General features: G+C 39.5%; 1 protein-coding gene across 1 annotated transcript in view; it reads right to left on the bottom strand.

Annotated features, from left to right (window-relative positions):
• itfg1 (integrin alpha FG-GAP repeat containing 1) overlaps positions 1-18,151 on the bottom strand; it is a 162,019-nt gene that overhangs the window by 87,680 nt on the left and 56,188 nt on the right. The window contains exon 10 of the mRNA XM_034571059.1: positions 5,744-5,895. Within this exon, the coding sequence (XP_034426950.1) occupies positions 5,744-5,895 (152 nt within the window). The remainder of the gene's footprint in view (positions 1-5,743; positions 5,896-18,151) is intronic.

The following is an 18,151-nucleotide window of genomic DNA, read 5'->3' as shown; positions in this document are numbered from 1 at the left end:
TTCAATACCAGAGGCAGCAAACCAGCCCCACAGCACAATAGAACTATGTTTTAGCGTAGGCAGGTCAAGTTTGCTTTTATCTATCAATAGAACATTATCCCAGAAAGACTGTGACTTATCTATGAAGAGGTTCAGCAAACACAAGACTGTTTGTGTCTTCTTGTCAGTTGTGGTGTGCTCCTCGCATTTCGATCATGGAGAATGATTTGGTTTTCTGAACGGAGTACGTATGAACTGAAACCATCATAATAGATTGCGCCGCAGGTCAGCTTGAAGCTCTTTAGATGTCTATAGTATTTTTACAACACGTTTTCATTTCTAACGTTGAATTTTTGTTAAGCGTTTATGATTCTCTGTCTTTTTATGCAGTAAAACCATCATTTATTAATTAATGCAGATCATGTGAATGCTGAAAATAAAGCACAGGTCTTTTTTGTTTTTATTTTGTTGAAGAAAATAACCTTTATTTATCAAAACGCAAAAAAAAATTGGAAGACCATTATGCAACTTTAGTTTTTTTGTTCAGTAACCTTGGACATTTTATTCTGGTTGTACTATATTGGTTCATTTGCATTTAAGTGGATATTTGCATTCTGTGGATATTCTGAATTATGGACATGAAATTCAGGGGTACTAATAAATCAGACCAGGACTGTAAGTCATTTTGAAGCTCAGACACCTTTCAAAGCCTCTTATCGTCGTTGATAATGGTACTGTAAAAAAAGACAGTATTAAAGGTTTAGACAAAGCAGAGAAAAAATAAAGCTGGAATAGGTTTGTGGTTGTTGCATCTGGCTTCACTTTACATGCTGCTGCACTTGATTTGTCTGTGAGACACTGCTCTGCAGCAACATTTATTTTTGGCCATAATGTACTGTACTACCAACATTCAGCTTATATATATACAAAAGGGCCTTTTTTACTCACCCAGTGCAGATCAAGAAGATAAAAAAGGTCTGTTGCAGTTCTTGCAAATCTTGGAAACACGCTTATTGTCTTTAAAGGATTTTTGAGCTCACTTAAAACTATTCATTGAGACTACAACACAACAACTTTCCTTGTTTAAACAGTTTGTGATTGTCTATTATTTTAAAATTGTATTATTTGTACCACCAGGTGGATTACTCTCTTAATGATTGAAAAGGTTATTTATGTTCAATTTCATTTATGCATGGTTATATTTCAATAATCAAGCAAAGCAGTAACAATAATAATGAACTTAATTCATAATGTTAATTGTGATGTAGCTGTTATATTTCCTGGCTAAGAAAATCAATACGTGTATACAAATAGCTTTAGTCACTGCTTCACCATTGCAGATCATTGTATAGTTGGGGATAATTATACATAATTGTATATACAGTTTACAAAAGTAATGTAGTACCTCAATAAGATTAACAAAAGGAAAAGGTGACAGTATGATGGTGACAGCAAGTAAGGATGAATGAATAACTAACATTTCAGGGAAGGAGAACTCTTGAAACTAGTACTCATGTGGTACGGTATATGCTGAACAGTACCATGCCATGCTGTCTCATCTGCACCTGAAGGATCTTCACTTTATCATCAGGCCTCCTGCTGAAAGCTTCTCTCACTGATATAAAAAAAAAATTTTAAAAGGAAAAGATACAAATCCCTCCTGTAGTTTCATACTGCCTATCTCTTCCTGGGTCTGGAGCTCCTTTTTTTTAAGCAAAAACACCTATAGGAGCTAGTTTCAGCAAGGACCGACGGCCTAATTTTCTTTGTTGTGATTTAACAATTTTTTGTGTGCCTCGTGGAACCATCTGTCCTCTGGCTTTGATTTAATGTGGACTCTGAGGATTGTAGTAGCTGCTGATGGAAGTTACACACAACACAAATATGAAGAAAAAAAAATGTTTGGGTTATACACATGGACAAAAGGGCACATTATATATACTTACATATGTACTGTATAACTATATACAAATGATGAGTGTCCCTAGTCTGGACTCACCCCAGTGCTTAAAGTCTTAAAAATTGGATGGATGGTTAAAATGGCTTCAGAATATTTGGACTTGTATCCAGACCCATTACCTTTTTGCATAATTTATTGTGCTATTGATTAATTTTGAATCGGATTTGCCAACCAGTGTACACTCAATAAGCCAGAATGTTTTTCCTGTATTCTGTTGTTTGCAAAGACTTCTACTATGTATCAGCCCCTCTAGCATCAATTATAGTTTCAAGGTTTCTTGGGTAAGTCTCTACAAACTTTGCACATGTGGATTTGGGCAGTTTATCTTTATATTCTTGACAGATCCTCTCAAGTTCCACCAGTCTGGAAGGGAAGCATCTGTGAACTGTCAGTCTCTCCACAGATATTCTATGCAGCTAGGCTTTGACATTTCCACTCATGGACAGACGGAGTCCCAAAGCTACTCCAGCTTGTCTTGGCTGTATGCTTTGGGTTGTTGTTTTCCAAGGTGTACTGTTGATCTCTCTGTATTTGGCTTCATTAATCTTTCCCTCACTTCTGACCAGTCCCTTCTTCCTGCCAATGGGAAGTTCCCCCATAGCATGATGCTCCGACTGCTCATACTTGAATGCAGCGATGCCTAGGATGGCCAAGTGAGGAGCAGTGCCTGCTGTTTGCCTGACATACAGTACACTACTGTTTGGTGTTAAATTTGTTTCCTCCGCAGATCAAGGCATCTCTTTTTTATGAAATTACTTATTCACCTGATCTGTCTAACACCACAGAATGTTTAATATATTTATATATTTTAAATATTAAATATAAAAAAAATATAAAAAATATATATTAGAAAAAAAGGGCAATTTCATAAATTTAGACTTAAATCTTTAACACAAAAGTGTGCATAGAATAAGGTCTGAATATTTTCTGAAACCAGAGTTTATCTTGTATCACCTGTACATACAGCCGTTCATATATGGTTTCCTATTGGTATGTTTGTACATGTGTACGTGTTTAAGGTCTTGTACAGAAAGTATTAAAATAAGTAGGGTAATCAACCAAAATGCATTAACAAGATATATAACACCCTATATGAGGCAATATAACCAAAAACACTGGTATATGTTACAGCTGTATCCAACAAACCTGAACTGTGTCAGAAAATAGTCTCTTAAATGACCTCCCAGCTCTCTATTTATTCCTTCTGCTCTCTCCATCTGCTCATTGTTCCATTGATTCCACCCAATTAATCTCATCTCACACCCTCACTCCTTCCGTCTTCCTATTTTGAACACTTAAAAAGGCATTTGTTTTGCTGATGGTGACGCAGACTGGCAGGACTTTTATCTGAAATGCAGCTATAAATAACTAGTTGGAAGGACGAAGGAGAAGAGATGGAGTGGGAAGAGAGAGAAAGAAGGACAGGGATGGAGAGGGAGTTAAAATAGAGTGGAGGGCTGTGCAAATATTTAGTAAGCAGAGAGCATTTGGTTAGAAGGAAATCAAAGACAAAGCGAAGGCCGGTGCAGGACACAGTGTGGAGTGCAGCTGAATCCAAAGCAGGCAAGAGGACATTTTTAAAAATGTCTTTTGAAAAACAACAACAAGAACATCTCATCACTAAAACACGACCTCTGAAGCATTGTTCCTTTGTAGATCAGAATTACTGTGACTGAATTGACTTGTGGGAGCTCTACTTAATGCCATTGCTCTTTAGATCAATGAAGTGGCCAGTTAAACCACCGATACCGTTAGAATTCATTCGCCTTGTTCTGTTGCACGGTGGTAGAAAGATGTCTGGCTTTACTGCCTCAGGGATTCAAACCGGAAGGCATCTTGGGACAGTCCTCTAACCTTTGAAACCATTCTTCTTTCTCATCAACCTGACCTTTCCTCTCTTCATCCCTTCTCCCTCCATATGCTGATGATGTGATTTTGAATGTTTCTGTTGGAGTTCCACAATAATGACAGGGTCGAGTACAGGATTAAAATGGTCGGGCTTAAAATGAGAAGGAAATTGAGAAAGGGGAGGGAATAAAGAGTGAAGCGATAGCTTGTGTGATTAGAGGTCATTTCTAGATGAGGATGGACATAAAGAGTTAAGCCTGACCAGACTTACAATGATTATATAGAGAGTAGACAAGAAAGTAGGGTTCTAATGCATGTGTGAGTCTTTTGAAGCTCTTAGTCAACATCTTACTATTTCTGACAGAGCAAGCACTCAAACACTCTCTAAGATATGTGCACACATACACACACTCGGAACAATCAGTATGCACAGACAGCCTTGACCCTTTTGGCTATCTTATCTTCATCTCTGGGGCCAGATAATCCACATAGGTCCTTCAAAACACACACACAGACACACCATATGCAAGTGTCCATGGTGGCTATGTCCTAGCACATGCTGTAATGATTTTTTTATAGGGCCACCTTATCAGTTGTCATGTCCGTAGACTGAAGAACACCCTCACCTTAGCTTTCCCTGTTGGTGCTCTAGTAAACTGGATGCAATCACTTCTTTATTATACTACAATGTCACAGATTCTGATTGCTCAGTGCAAATCATTCTAAAATATTTGTATTGTATTGTATTCTGCAGCCAAGGACAGTGTCATGAACGTCAGCGATTATACAAATGTATGTCTTATTTATTCTTTAGCTAATATGTTACGGTTTATTAATTAGAAGATTGAATCAATCTATTGCTTGAAAACTACTATAAATATATATATGTTCTGTTGTATTAAGAGTTATTTTTCAGGGGTTGTAATCTAAAATGGGTAAAGATGAATCAATCAAATTTGATTTGTATAGCCCATATTAACAACAAGGTGCGACTTCCTCAACCTTTCTACAGCGAGAAAAAGAAACATAGAAACCTGAGAGAGCCGCATGTGAGGAAACCCTCTCCCAGGACGGAAAGTGCAATAGGTGTTGCGTGTATAGATAAGAATTATTTTCTGCCCATGTGTATCAGCATTAAAATGTGCAGCCGAATGGAGAGTCAACTGCTTTGTTAAGCCTGGCAACTTATACTGAAAAGTTAAAAACACCACATCATTGGGGCAACTGCTGTTAATGAAGACATCCATGAGCATGAGAATGTGTCAACATGTACAGTAATTTCACAGTAATTTAATGAGTAAATCTGCCCTGCATGTGTCATCTCGGGGAAAAAACACATTTACAGTTCTGAAAGCTAAACAGATTTGCATAAGCCATTTAAGTATGCATCTTCAGTTATTAGGTTTCCAATCAATTCAATTTTGTGTTCAGCTGGAATACTATAGTTAGTATAATCTCATCAAAATGGGAATGTTACATGACAAATTCATATGCTTACAAATTAAGCGAGTGTTCATGAGAGCTGAGAGAACGTGGATTTGCATGAAATCCATGATTCTCATAACATCAGATTCCTAAAAGTAGGGTAATAACATTGCAAACGCTGTTTGTATGGAACTGTGTTCTACATATGCAGGCCCTGGGCCGACACACACAGTGATGGCTCCTGAAGTGAGGCATGGCACTGAAAAGATTAGTTGGAGGGGGGTTCAGGGACCTACTTGATAGAATTCCAAGTGAACCCCTGCCAAGTAAGGATTAGTTTAATTTCAGCAATATCTCATTCACTTAGTAGACATTACAGACTTTTAAATTAAGAACTTACACTAACTTGTTATGTGTATAAGCCAAAATTATTACGAGACACCTCACCAACAAACACGACCCCATTTGAAGACTTGTGAGAGAAAATATTAAGGAAGGCTTAGGTGAGAGTGTGTGCATTTTTTCCCCTACCTTCCACTGGTGTTGCGCAGGACCACCAGTGCATCAGGGAAGCCATCCAGGTTGTAGTCCCCAAGGTGCAGGGCCAGGGGTTGGCTGAGGCTCGCTGGCACAAAACTCCAAACTGTTTCCCTCTGCTGGAAATCTGACAGTATCGGTACCCACTGTAACAACATCAGCGAGAAAATAATGACACTGATCAGAATTAACCTGTACAACACAATAATAGTGAGAAGGAAGGAGAAAGGTAGAGAAAAAAAAAGAAAAACAGTAGATGATCCAAAATTAAGAACTTCTAGAACACTTCTAGTGAGCATAGGACAGCGAAAGCATTGTCGGCCTCCGATTGGTTAGTAAGGATAAGAACATCAGAGTAAGCCTGTCAGAGACAGAGTCCATTTTTGTCTTTCTGAAAACAAGGGCCTGCATATGTAGAAACAACCATGTGCCACTACCTGAGTGCTGCTAGCCAGCAGCTCAGGTAGTGATGGTGGTTCAGCACCCTCATCTGTGGGCGCTTCGTCCCCGTCAGGGGTCAAATAATTATCTGTAGTCAAATAATAATTTGACTCAAATTCAACCTTCAATTGTCTATTTAACAGCACTTACACAGTACACTGAATGCAAACTGAGACACCAACAATTATTTGAACTTTTAAAGCTTTTACTTGAGAAGTAAAAGCAAATATTATTTGCTGAAATTTACTTGTAGATCATCAAATTAGCAACTCCTCTCCTTAGTGTTTTTTCCCAGGAAAGAGCAACATATGACCAAAATATGGCGGAACAAATCAGAAGTAAACAAAACATAGTTAAAGAAAGTGGTCTAATTTTTACTTACACCAATAACAAACTCAGGCTGCATTACATTCATATTTGTTAAGTTATATTATAATCATAATAGTCTTGAAAGGCTGTGTTTGAGACAGGTGCCCTGTGTGTGGTCATAGCACTGCATCAGACATAGGTCCTGAAGAAGCCCTCACACTCGTTTCAACAAACAAAAATACAGCATCTTTCCCTCATCATGACAATTTAAGTGTTGAGGTAATAGGGCCCTCAAGGGGGTTCTTGTTCTAATGCTACAACTGACTGATGTTTACAGAGGGAAGTAGTCAAGGTGAGGAGGTACACGTAGTAAACTCCATAAAAACAAACAGCACGCTGGAGACAGCGCTTTAAAAGACCTCACTGAGACCATTATCACCTCTCACTTAATATGAACGCTATTTCACCAAGCAGCTGCATCATTTCTCAAACACACTAGTACAGGTTTAAGCCTTAACTCCCACCATTTATGTCATAACACCTTTCTCTTCCACTGTGTCTTCTGCAAGGTAACAGAAAGAAGCTATTAGTTTTCATTTTGCAGGGGAAAGATTTTACTGCCCATATTTTTTTCTGTGAATTAATTTTAATAGAGTTCCAACCAGTGACGGGCATGCTAGTCCCCTTGCTTTCATTAGTGCCAATTCAATGAGTTGTTATCCAACTCCTGTGAATTACATACTGAAAAATACAAGAAAGGGACGTGTTACCAGGAGAGAGACAGAGAGAGAGACCATTATCATTGCTAATTCACACAGCAACCAATCATAAGTAGCAATTCCTATAAGCGTGTCTCACCATATGGTACAGTACATTCAGTTTGGTCCATTAAATGTTTCTCAATAGTCTAACAGTCTACTTATACTCCAGCTCTTGGCACATACCAGAGTGTTGGGCTGTGTCCGAAATCAATGCCTTGTTCACTCATTCACTGCTCATCAAATAATAGCCACTCAATTGTAAACTTTATAATGAGAATTAAATTGTAATCTCAGGCGCTCAATAGTCACCATTTTACGGTTTTATTTTAGGTTTAGTAAGGCGAGCCATAGCATACAACATATGGCCTCGTGAACTTTTCAGCAAGGTTTTACTCCATTGTGGACTTGAATTGTATTGCAACTTCATCAGCCAAGTAAGTCAATTAATGTAAGTTCACTTAAACAGCGTGGGGCACAAGTCCTTCTCCCAATGGCATTCAAGAAATTTATCACAGCAAAGAGATCACTGACTACTTGTTACAACAAATACCAGAAGGGGGTTATCACTGTGGATATGTGTTGGAATATTTGGTTGGGACAGTTTGACTGATAAACATACACTACCAAACTAGTCAATGTAATGTTCTCTGAAGTCAAGGAGACACAACCATGTGTGTGTGTGTGTGTGTGTGTGTCTGTGTGTGTATCTTCGAGAGTCGTTTGGCCAGATGCTGGAGATTTAATGTATTCATGAATGTTAAACAGTGAGAGCAGGTGCAGGGGAGAGTCGCCAGAGAGAACTCACCAGAACTGCCACTAATAGCTCTTAATAAGACCAGCATGTCTGAGAAAGACAACCACAGTCTATTATCAATTATTTTGACAATTATCACACAAACCGTGATGTCACACATCCGAACCAGCTGTGCAAACTTTATGACCACAGGCCCTGATGTACAGATAAATGTGGCAGTTATGGTGGTGAGGCTCCAGCAAATTGCCGAACCTCAGATTCAAGAGGAGTAATGCATGTTCCATCCTGAGAGTGGTGAGGGGATCAAGGGAGTTTGACCATTCTGTCCGAATTATAAATAAATAAATAATTTGTGCAGTTAAAAAATGGCTGTGCTACCTAGGGGACCCTATAAATTGTGCAGGAGTAGAGTTGCTGCTCCTTCACATCACAAGTTTAAGTTGGTCGGGCATCTGATTAGGATGCCTCCTGGGAGCCTTATTTTGGGGGTTCTGTGGGCACTTCCAACTGGTTAGAGTCCCTGGTGTTTTTCAGAACTAACTTGAGGGGTTATACATCCCATCTGGTCTGGAAATGCCTCAGAAGAATGTCTGGAATTCCCTGCTAAGGTTGCTATTTCTAAGCCCCAACCTCGGAGATTCATATAATCTTTTGATGAATCAACACAACAACGATTTTTGGTCTGACTCAGCCAACAAAGAAGGTTTTACTGAGAAATTGTAATAATTACTCTAACTAATAAAAAATGATATACTTAGAATAAGAGGAAAATAATTAAAAACATGATATTCTGTACCATCAAAGGTTTCTTCAGAAATATATTAAATTATATGTATCAGATTTGTTGATTTTATACCCAAGCTATATCCAGACATTGAGCCTATTTCGCTTTTAGCATGCACAACACACTTTTCAGTTGTTATTTTAAATGGCAGTACAATTTTATATTACATTAAAATTGAAATTACATAAAACCTAAGCTCTAACCATCCTTTTTATTAATGGTCTCATAAAGATAGGGTGTAGTTAAGCTCCATAGGTTTGGAGAGGGAGTGACTTGAACTGAATGAGGTAAGTTGACAACAATGAATATGCACCTCTACATACAGATGGTGTGATATAAACAGTGGTAAACCATGACCAAGGTTGAATATGTTTTTTAAGGTTTTGAATGAACTCGGAACATGAATGCAACACTAGAGAGTCAAGCTGTCATTTAATGACTGTTGACTGATGTGGAAATGCAGTTTTAGACGAAGACTATTATATGGGCATGAAGCTATAATATAAGGATTTGATTACTCCAATCCAGAGTGGATGGGAGTTCTGGAAATGACCACTGTGCAGTGGCTGGCAGAGAGAAGTGAGGACACCCGAGTGGCTGCTGCAGGCAATTTTGTAGCCAGCAATCCCAATGCTACACATGGGCACACATAAACATTTCCATTTGCACACACTGACATGGGAGGAACCATTATTACACAGTTAAAAAAAGGTTCCAGGGGAAAATTAGTTAATCTCAGTTATTTATAGTTCATAGTGAGGTTCCATTAACTTTATTAACTCTGAAAGTAACCTACAAGAGGAAGAGCTGGGGAAAGAAAGTAATAAATGTTATGAGATAGGAAAGAATTGGGTGAAAATTAGAGACATGCACATAGTTTGGATGATACATTACTGTAGGTCCAAGTGATGGCTCGTAATCCAAACTACATTTGGATCCAATTCAAAATCCAGTATCTCTTCAATATAATAAACTAAAGATAGGAATAAACATGACATTCAGGATGTGCTAGCTTGAAAAACTGCAGATATATGTTGATCTCATAAATACCAACTATTCATTAGTTGTCATTTAAGCTGATATTTTCACATAGCAGGTGGCCATGTTTTTACAAAGCAGCAACATCTTCAATTTCTTTGCTCTTCAGTCCACAAGGCACATGAATTCACTGGCGAGTTAATCTTTAAACTGATGTCCTTTGGTCTGTGCTCAGTGCTGCCATGATGTTCTCTCTCAGGACAGAGTGAGGCCTTTGCTGGCCCTCAGTTTTATCAACAGACCGCTGTGCTGGTGTTTACCCTGAGGCAATCAGTGTACTGTCAGTTGCCTTTTTTCCCTAATGCTGATTACAGGAGGAGAGAGTAGAAGTGTGGAGAATAACAACAGCATGTAGTGAACTGTGCAAAAATATAGACAAACACACACAGAGAGTCTATTATGCGTCAGGTTAAAGAGATGTCTGCTCTGGCATCGCAAGATAGTGAATGTTATAAGTCATCTTTAGTCTCTTAGTAAAAGTTCATCGCTGCATTGCAGCAAAGGGAAGAGCCGAGGTACAGGTAAGAAGATGATGAAATTAAGTAAAAAAAGAGAAGAAATGCCGCAAGCATGGTCGTGTTCTATTGAGCACTGCGGCCTCACAGCACTAAGGTTCCTGGTTCGGATCCTGTCTGCATGTTCTCCCTATTCTTGTGTGGGATTCTCCAGGTACTCCAGCTTCCTCCCACAGTACAAAGAAATGCAGATTGGGGTTAAGTTGTTTGGAGACTCTAAATTGGCCGTAGGTGTAAATATGAGTGTGAATGGTTGCTTCTCTCTGTATGTTGGTCCTGCGATATGCTGGCGACCTGTCAAGGATGTACCCTGTCTCTCACCCTGCAGCTCCACCCTTGACCCTCGAATGGATAAGCTGGGTAGATAATGGATGGATGGATGGATGGAAAGAAGAAATGACCAAGTAGATCAAAGAAACTGATACAGAAACAATGATACCCAAACTATATGTGAAGATACGCATTTGTATTCAAACATTGAGAGACGCTTCATCAGGCAGGAAAACAAGATTAAAGGAATAGTTCACCCAAATATGAGAATTCACTTAATGTCTGCTATGCCGATGGAGGGGTGTGGTTGAGTCCACAAAACACTTCTGGAGTTTCAGAAGCCAATACATCCAAGTATCTGCAAGCCCCGAAATATATATTTGACTCGAAACGAGGTCATTTACACCCTGTTTTAAGCCTAAATGTCCACCAGAAGTGGCTAAGTTAACAGACGTTAGCATTTACGACGGTTCATGAATGCACCTCGTCGGAATATATCAACAGAGATTTAGGAGTTAAAACATGGTGTAAATGACCTCGTTTAGAGTCGAATATGAATGTCAGGGCTTGCGGACACTTCAATGACACCACAGGAGCAGTATGGAGGCATGTTGTGGTTTTTTCTGTTGCTTTTTTTATGTCTGAAGATAGCTGGATAATATTTTCACTTTGATTGTACACATTTGTACAATTGGAATATTTGATTCGGATGCTACACTGTTTACCCCTGAGACTCCAGCAGTGTTTTGTGGACTCAAACTCTTCACCCACCCCCTCCATTGGCATAGGGGTGAGTAGATATTGAGTGAATTATCATTTTTGGATAAACTATTCCTTTAAGCTTCATACTTTAGTATTGTCTGTCTTACGGTAATTGATACATTATATTGTTTCCTGGCAAAAACGCTTGATTGTCTCTCTCAGATATTACCTCATGACAATCATAGGTGATGATCATGTTGTGCGAACATATGGCAGAACCAAAGCAGATGATTGAAGACTTAATTGTGGGTAATTAGCAGGTCACAGCAGCAAAATGGAAGTCACAAGATCCGTCTTTCTCAACCGAGCAGAGGAGGGAAGTATTCATGTACAGCATTTTTCCCTCCAGCAAAACGAGTGTGTTTACCCTGTTTTGTTTTTATTGCTCAGCATATTGTGTGGGGACTTTGGGGGTGGGGGAATTATATGGGCTTTCGTGAGGATATTAAAGGTTTCTAATCTGGTCAAATCATTTTTTATTTGTGAAGCTGCAATGAATAGCCAACCTGACACAGGAGCTCCTTAAATAAGTCATGAAGCAGTGACTCCCTCCCCCGTGGCTGCAGAAGATTTGACATTTAATCACTAGATATAGCAGATTATTTCAATAATGTCAAGTGTGTCTCTTTGCAGATTAATCTGTGGCCCAACGTCCTCCTCGTCAAACAGAGTGCTCCTAAATCGAAATAATTCGATACTGACATTCGTTGGTTCAAATGTCAACATATTAACATTTTGAGAAACGAGTATGAGTGTGTGTGTTTATGTGTGTTAGTGCAGAGATCCAAAGGACCTAGTTAATGGAGATGAAGACAATGATGTGATTTGCACTTGCGAGGTAATCTGATACCTTTAATGGTTGTGAGGAGAAAGATCCTGCATACAAATGGGTTTTTATCAAACAGCAGGAAAACACAGCGTGTGTGCAGGCAGCTCATTGTGGCACGTGCTCGCATGCATATACACACACAAACCATGGAAGCCTGCATATAGAAGCACACATAAAAACCAGAAGGGGCACACACACAGACACCCTCCCAGCCCAACATAAAATCCCTTTCCTGGCTTTACTGACGACTAAAGTGAAAAAGCGACGGCATGCTCAGAGACTCCCATTGATTCAACTTGCTGGAGAGAGATCGCGCTTCATTAGGCCAAGAAATTAAAATGCGGGCGGCCTGTGGTGGAGGTGGGAGGTGGGAGCTGCGTTTACGGTGCAATGTGGGCAGGTGCTGTAACATCAGCAGACAACAAGGCTGTCCAAGGCAATAAAATAAAGGCAATAAAACAGGCATGTAATGAAGCAATGGCTTTTATGGTCCCAGTGATATAATGACTGTAATGCTCATCACATTAGAACTGGCACTGAAAGACAGCATGGGCCTGAACCAACGAGTGCGTGGGAAGAGCACACGACTGCTTCTCAGCAAAGCAGAGGTTCAGCTATATTCTTGCTATAAACTTGGCAACCGAATGATATTAGCTTTCATTATGGGTCTATATGTATGTAATGATAGATTTTTGGGGGATGCAGTGTCTGAAATATTTGACAGTAAATTATGGTTTGCAAGTCCAGAATTGGCTACACAGTTAGTCAGTATTTATAGTAGGAGTTGATAAGAAGATGCAAGTATCCTGAAATACCAAGGCACAGGTAACAAATATTGAAACGTAATAAAAAAACTGCAACAGGAATCACCTACTAATTCCACAAATGTCTGTATCTGGAACACATATCTTATTAATTGTTCATCTTATTGGCTCCACACTTTGCTTACTTACGTCCTTACTTACTATGTCCTCAGATAAACTACAGCAGCGGGTCAAACTGCAGGTCAAAATTGCAGCATAGCATCATATCGGACTGACACAGACTGACCCGTGACGGGTGCTGAACTCCGTCATGGAAACAGCATTCATAGATTTAGCAATTTGTTTTCAAAATAAAATGTTTGGTTTTTGCTGCAATGCCTTATATTTAGGCATTGAGCTTTAATTTGGAAAAGCTGTGAATTTGGGACTGGCGATCGTGTAGCTTGCTTAACAGACCAATGTACGAAAAAAATAACAGAAGTTGAGTCAATCAGTCAAACTAATATATATCCATATTATATATGTAAACGTAAAACCCATAAATAGTAATAAAGTAAACTTGGTTGTATTTTACGAAAAACAATGACTATAAAATCTTTATTGCAGATTAACCAGGTACGATGAAAACAACGTTTTCTAACTTCACTCTGCACCATAGACTGTTTATAAAAAGCTAGCACAAAAACAATAAAGAAGTTACAGTATATGGAACTCACTGATGAATTGGAATAATTCTGAAGTAGCTCCAGAGCTTTAGCACAGGAGAAGCAAACAGCCTATTCCAAAGAGGCAGATTTTTCAACAGGCACAGCACTCTTTAGTTAGACAGAGAAAATATAAACTGCTCTACGTGGATGTCCTTTCAAGATAACACTGTGTTAGTTTGACACTAGCAATTCTTAAATGTAATTTTGAGAACATGAGAATGGTTACAAGGGTTTCCACCATTTTGTTAAACTGAACTAATCACTCAATGATTTCTCATCAAAATGTAACTATGCCCCTATTCCCTCACATTGTTGGACAGTTCCTTCAAATGGCACATCTGTTTCCCCAGTCCAGCTGTTTACTGTTTGTTCCTCAAATTAGATTTGTTGTAAAGCATGTGTTCAAATATTCAAAAGCACATCATTTTTGAATCAAAAACCTCAATCTCGTCTCATAAAACCCAGCTGGTTATTTAGATTCACTTCCCATCTGTATTAAATGACTCAGCATATACCAACTACCCAAACAAGGCACTGACATGTCCTTAAGCACAAAAACCAAGATACAGACTGTATTTTATTACCAGGTGGAAATAGGGCCATAGTTTGTCCATCAAAACAAAAAAATACAGTCAAGAGCCAGTGATGGAGCGAGACCATATGTCTTCCTGTCAACTGGGCAGGATGGGGACGCTGCTACCTGCTGTCAGTGTCACCTCTTTGGCCACTGACTGACCGGCTGACTGGGATGACTGGGAGGAAGCTGTCTGGCTCATACTGGCTGCCCTTGCACTGTCTGGGCAGCAACAGTAGGCATCTGGCTCAGCTTTCATAAGGGGCGGTATGTGTGTTTTGCATGGGTGCATAGTCTGGGTTTTACCAAGAGAACACATATGCAAAGAAATGTGCATAAAAAAAACAACCCTAAGTGAAATTGAAAGACGCCAAGAACAGAATTGGTTAACTCAATATAATGAGTTTTGTTTGTTGAATGGAAGCATGGCACACATTATTAATGGAAACATCCTGCTTCTCCAACATATTGATAAGAACATACAGTGATATTAAGGACATTAGTTTGTGTGTAATTACTTTCCTCCTGTCTTCAGACACCACAAAATATAGTCAACATTAGCGAGTACAAAAGAACATTAACAACAACCTGAAAGCTAATCAATGCTTGCCTGTTTCTTCTTGCAACAGAGCCAGGGGATCTGGCCTGGAGCCAAACAGTGGCCATTTTGGGTCACTCACTGCTGGATGGACTGTGTGTGAGAAAGCTGCATACAAACTGTTACCTTTCTCAAGTTGAGGTCCAAGACCTTTGCATAGTAATGTTTATTCTATAATTAAGCTATGATGGATGAAACCTCATCTGTCTTTACGTTTTCCAACAAAGCAAAAACATGCACTGACACAGTCGATGTTGAGGGGACTTTCCTGGTAGTATATGTGCATATAAGGGCGGATAAAGTTCACTTGATTGGTAGTTTCTTCCTGGCACAATTTCTTAACTTAACTATGCGCTTTATTTTTGGATAAAGAAATGAACTACAGCAGCAGATGTTAGTGTGCAAAGGGAATGAGACAAAACAACTCCAACTACGTAGATGTGCTCCGTGTTCCAATTATTGCAACATTAAGTAAAAGTTGTGTGAGAAATTTGTCATAATTTTACTACTTATATACATAATGGTCAATAGATCCTTCAGTGTTGGGAGATATTCTATTGAGGGTCCTCTGTGTTAACTGTGGTAAGATTAAATACATTATTCTATACATTACATATTTTACTTTAACCCTTTGTGTTTTGTGCCTATTGGTGTCTCCGTTTATTGAGTGGTTCAGATCGATTTCTAGAACATGTCAAAACAGTATATTCCAATATTCTGCAATGTAAAAAATGCAGACACCTGTTCATTTGGATTCAATGGTTTTATTTTATTTCAATTTTTACTAGAAAATTATTTAAAGTGTGAATATGTGTAAATCTAATAGAATTCAAGAAATAAACAATGGATAATTATTAGGTTAGATAAGATTAGAACATTTAATTTGTAAAGCCTTGTCAGCAAAGGTTTAAAAATGCTGATACGTTGATACGTCTTTGCCCAGCTCTGCAACATAAATATTCCTGTACTGAACTGGAAAAGAGCCATGAACCTGAAATATACACTCAAAGGCCACGTGCCCATACGCATTCACCGTTTATTCTTATAGAAGTGCTCTCAGACATTCATCTTTTTTTTATATTTCTATATTACAATTTCCTTGACAGATGTAACGCCCACAGGCACATAACTACACTACTGTCTGTGGCTCTATCCAGTTGCATTGCAGAACATAAGAGCATAAAGAAGGGGGGTCCAGCGTGCAATAAATGTGATCAGTGTGTGTCTGCGACGAAACAGAATGAGGCTGAGAGGTGTTGGGAGCCCCCTGCAGTTTCCTCCATTATGGTGAACTAAAGGGCCTGGAGCTGCTGCGAGCGGAGGTACAGGCAGGGCTTTAGCTGAGACTGCAGGAAGGACAGAGTGAAATGCTGTTTGGAGATGAACTATGGACACATGCTACTTTCTACTCAGCGGGACCTCCATGCATACCCAAAGGCAGCTCACCACGTCTTTGCCTGTATACTTATCATTTGCCTTATTCACTCTCCGCTCCTCTTTTCTGCATTTCCCGCCCTCATTCCATCTGATGGGGTACTCCTCTCAAAGTGGCCATGAAGGAAAAACAGCAAGAGATTAGATTTTTTGCCCTCTCTCAATTTCCTTCCGTCCCTAATCTGCTTTACCTCTTTCTTCCTTCCTTCCTTTCTGTCTTTCCACTCTCCTACTTTCCTTTTTTCATTCCAATTTCTCTTTCTTCTCTTCTTCTATTTTCTCTATCTCTTACACTTCTCCTCCCTCCATCTCCTCCTCCATTTTCTCTATCCATGTTGGTGGCCAGATACCTCTCGGGAAGACATCTGCTGACTCGCTGCCACATTAACATTGCTGGGGAGCCGCTGTTATGGAGCCACACATGCACGCACTCACGCACACACACACACAAACTGACAAATGATGTGAGATCGTGTGTAATAACGGCTCAGAGAGTGTTTACACCACAAATAACGACAAACTGATGAGATCATTACTGTGATGCAGAAAAATATACCAACTGCACATGTGTGTGTTGGTTTCTGTTGAAGGCGGTTGTCATTGTGATTGTACGCACACTGTTATCACCATTTCCATAAAAGCACAGCATCTTCGAGTGAGGCTGCTTTCCTTCTCACTCCGCCCACCCTTCCCTCTCCGCCTGTCTCCCTCTTTGACAGTGATGACTGTCTTTCAAACACATAGCGGCACAGAACACAACATGTGTTCACTTTATCCATCAGTGCCTGTAAGTCCTCCTCTCTCCACCTCCCCTCCCTCCCTTTCGTTCGACACTCACTTCTTCCTTCAATCATTTTTTTTTGTAGCTGACAGGAAAACAAAAGGAGGCATGTCCACAGGGAGTGTGCGTCTGTGTACCTCTGTGCGCATGTGCGTGTGTGTGTGTGTGTGTGTGCGCATCTTTTGTGTGCACATGTGTGTGGGGGCGGACATGCAGATAAGCCTGTAATATTTCTATTTTGGATTGAAAGAAAACTGGAAGCTAGTTCTTCGGTGGCAGAGGAAGGATAAAAAAGGACCAGGGTCTCCTGCCAACTGGTAGGATGCAACTGAAAAGAATCACACAAGATGGGTCTCTACGTAGGTGGTGGTGGTGGAGGAGAGTGTAAGGGCAACTGTGAGAGAACATGTCCACGCACATATGTGCATGTTAATCGTATGGGACTGTGTGTACATATCTATTACTTCTATCTTGCACAGCTCCGTAAACAAAATGACGCCTGCTGGATCAGCCCCCGATGTCTTTCTAAGCGAGAGACCCCTGCAGTGAGCAACATATTTAATGCCTTCCTGAAATAGACAGCCATTGTACCGGGAAACAGTGGCTCTGGCATTGCAACAGAGCCACTGGTGAGGTGGTATTCCTCAGAGGAGCTTGAAAAAGGCGACTGTGGTGGAGGTTCGAACAAACACTGCCTGAATTTAACCTGCCATTGACCACAGACGAAACAGATCAGATCTCTAATATGAGTCAGTCTCTTGGAATGATTCAATTTATGGGTTGTTGAAAGACACTGACCAACAACCTATTTGGATTCATATTTGTAAGCAGTTGTTGACCGGACTAGTACACCTGCAACAATTATTTGCAAAATCAATCTGTAGATAATTTTCTTGATCAAAAAGAAAATCTACAGATTTAGTGAGAAATTGAAATAGCTGTCAATTACACTTCTTTCAACTGACTAACTAATTAACATACAATATAACAGAACTGACATGTTGTTGTTTATAAATTAAACATATGTCAACAACTTGTTTTACTATGCTTCTACAGAAGTGCAGAACACTTATTCCACACA

This window comes from Hippoglossus hippoglossus, chromosome 3 (genome assembly GCF_009819705.1).
Source record: "Hippoglossus hippoglossus isolate fHipHip1 chromosome 3, fHipHip1.pri, whole genome shotgun sequence".
NCBI classification, from domain to species: Eukaryota; Metazoa; Chordata; class Actinopteri; order Pleuronectiformes; family Pleuronectidae; genus Hippoglossus; species Hippoglossus hippoglossus.
This window is presented reverse-complemented; position numbering and strand designations above follow the sequence as displayed.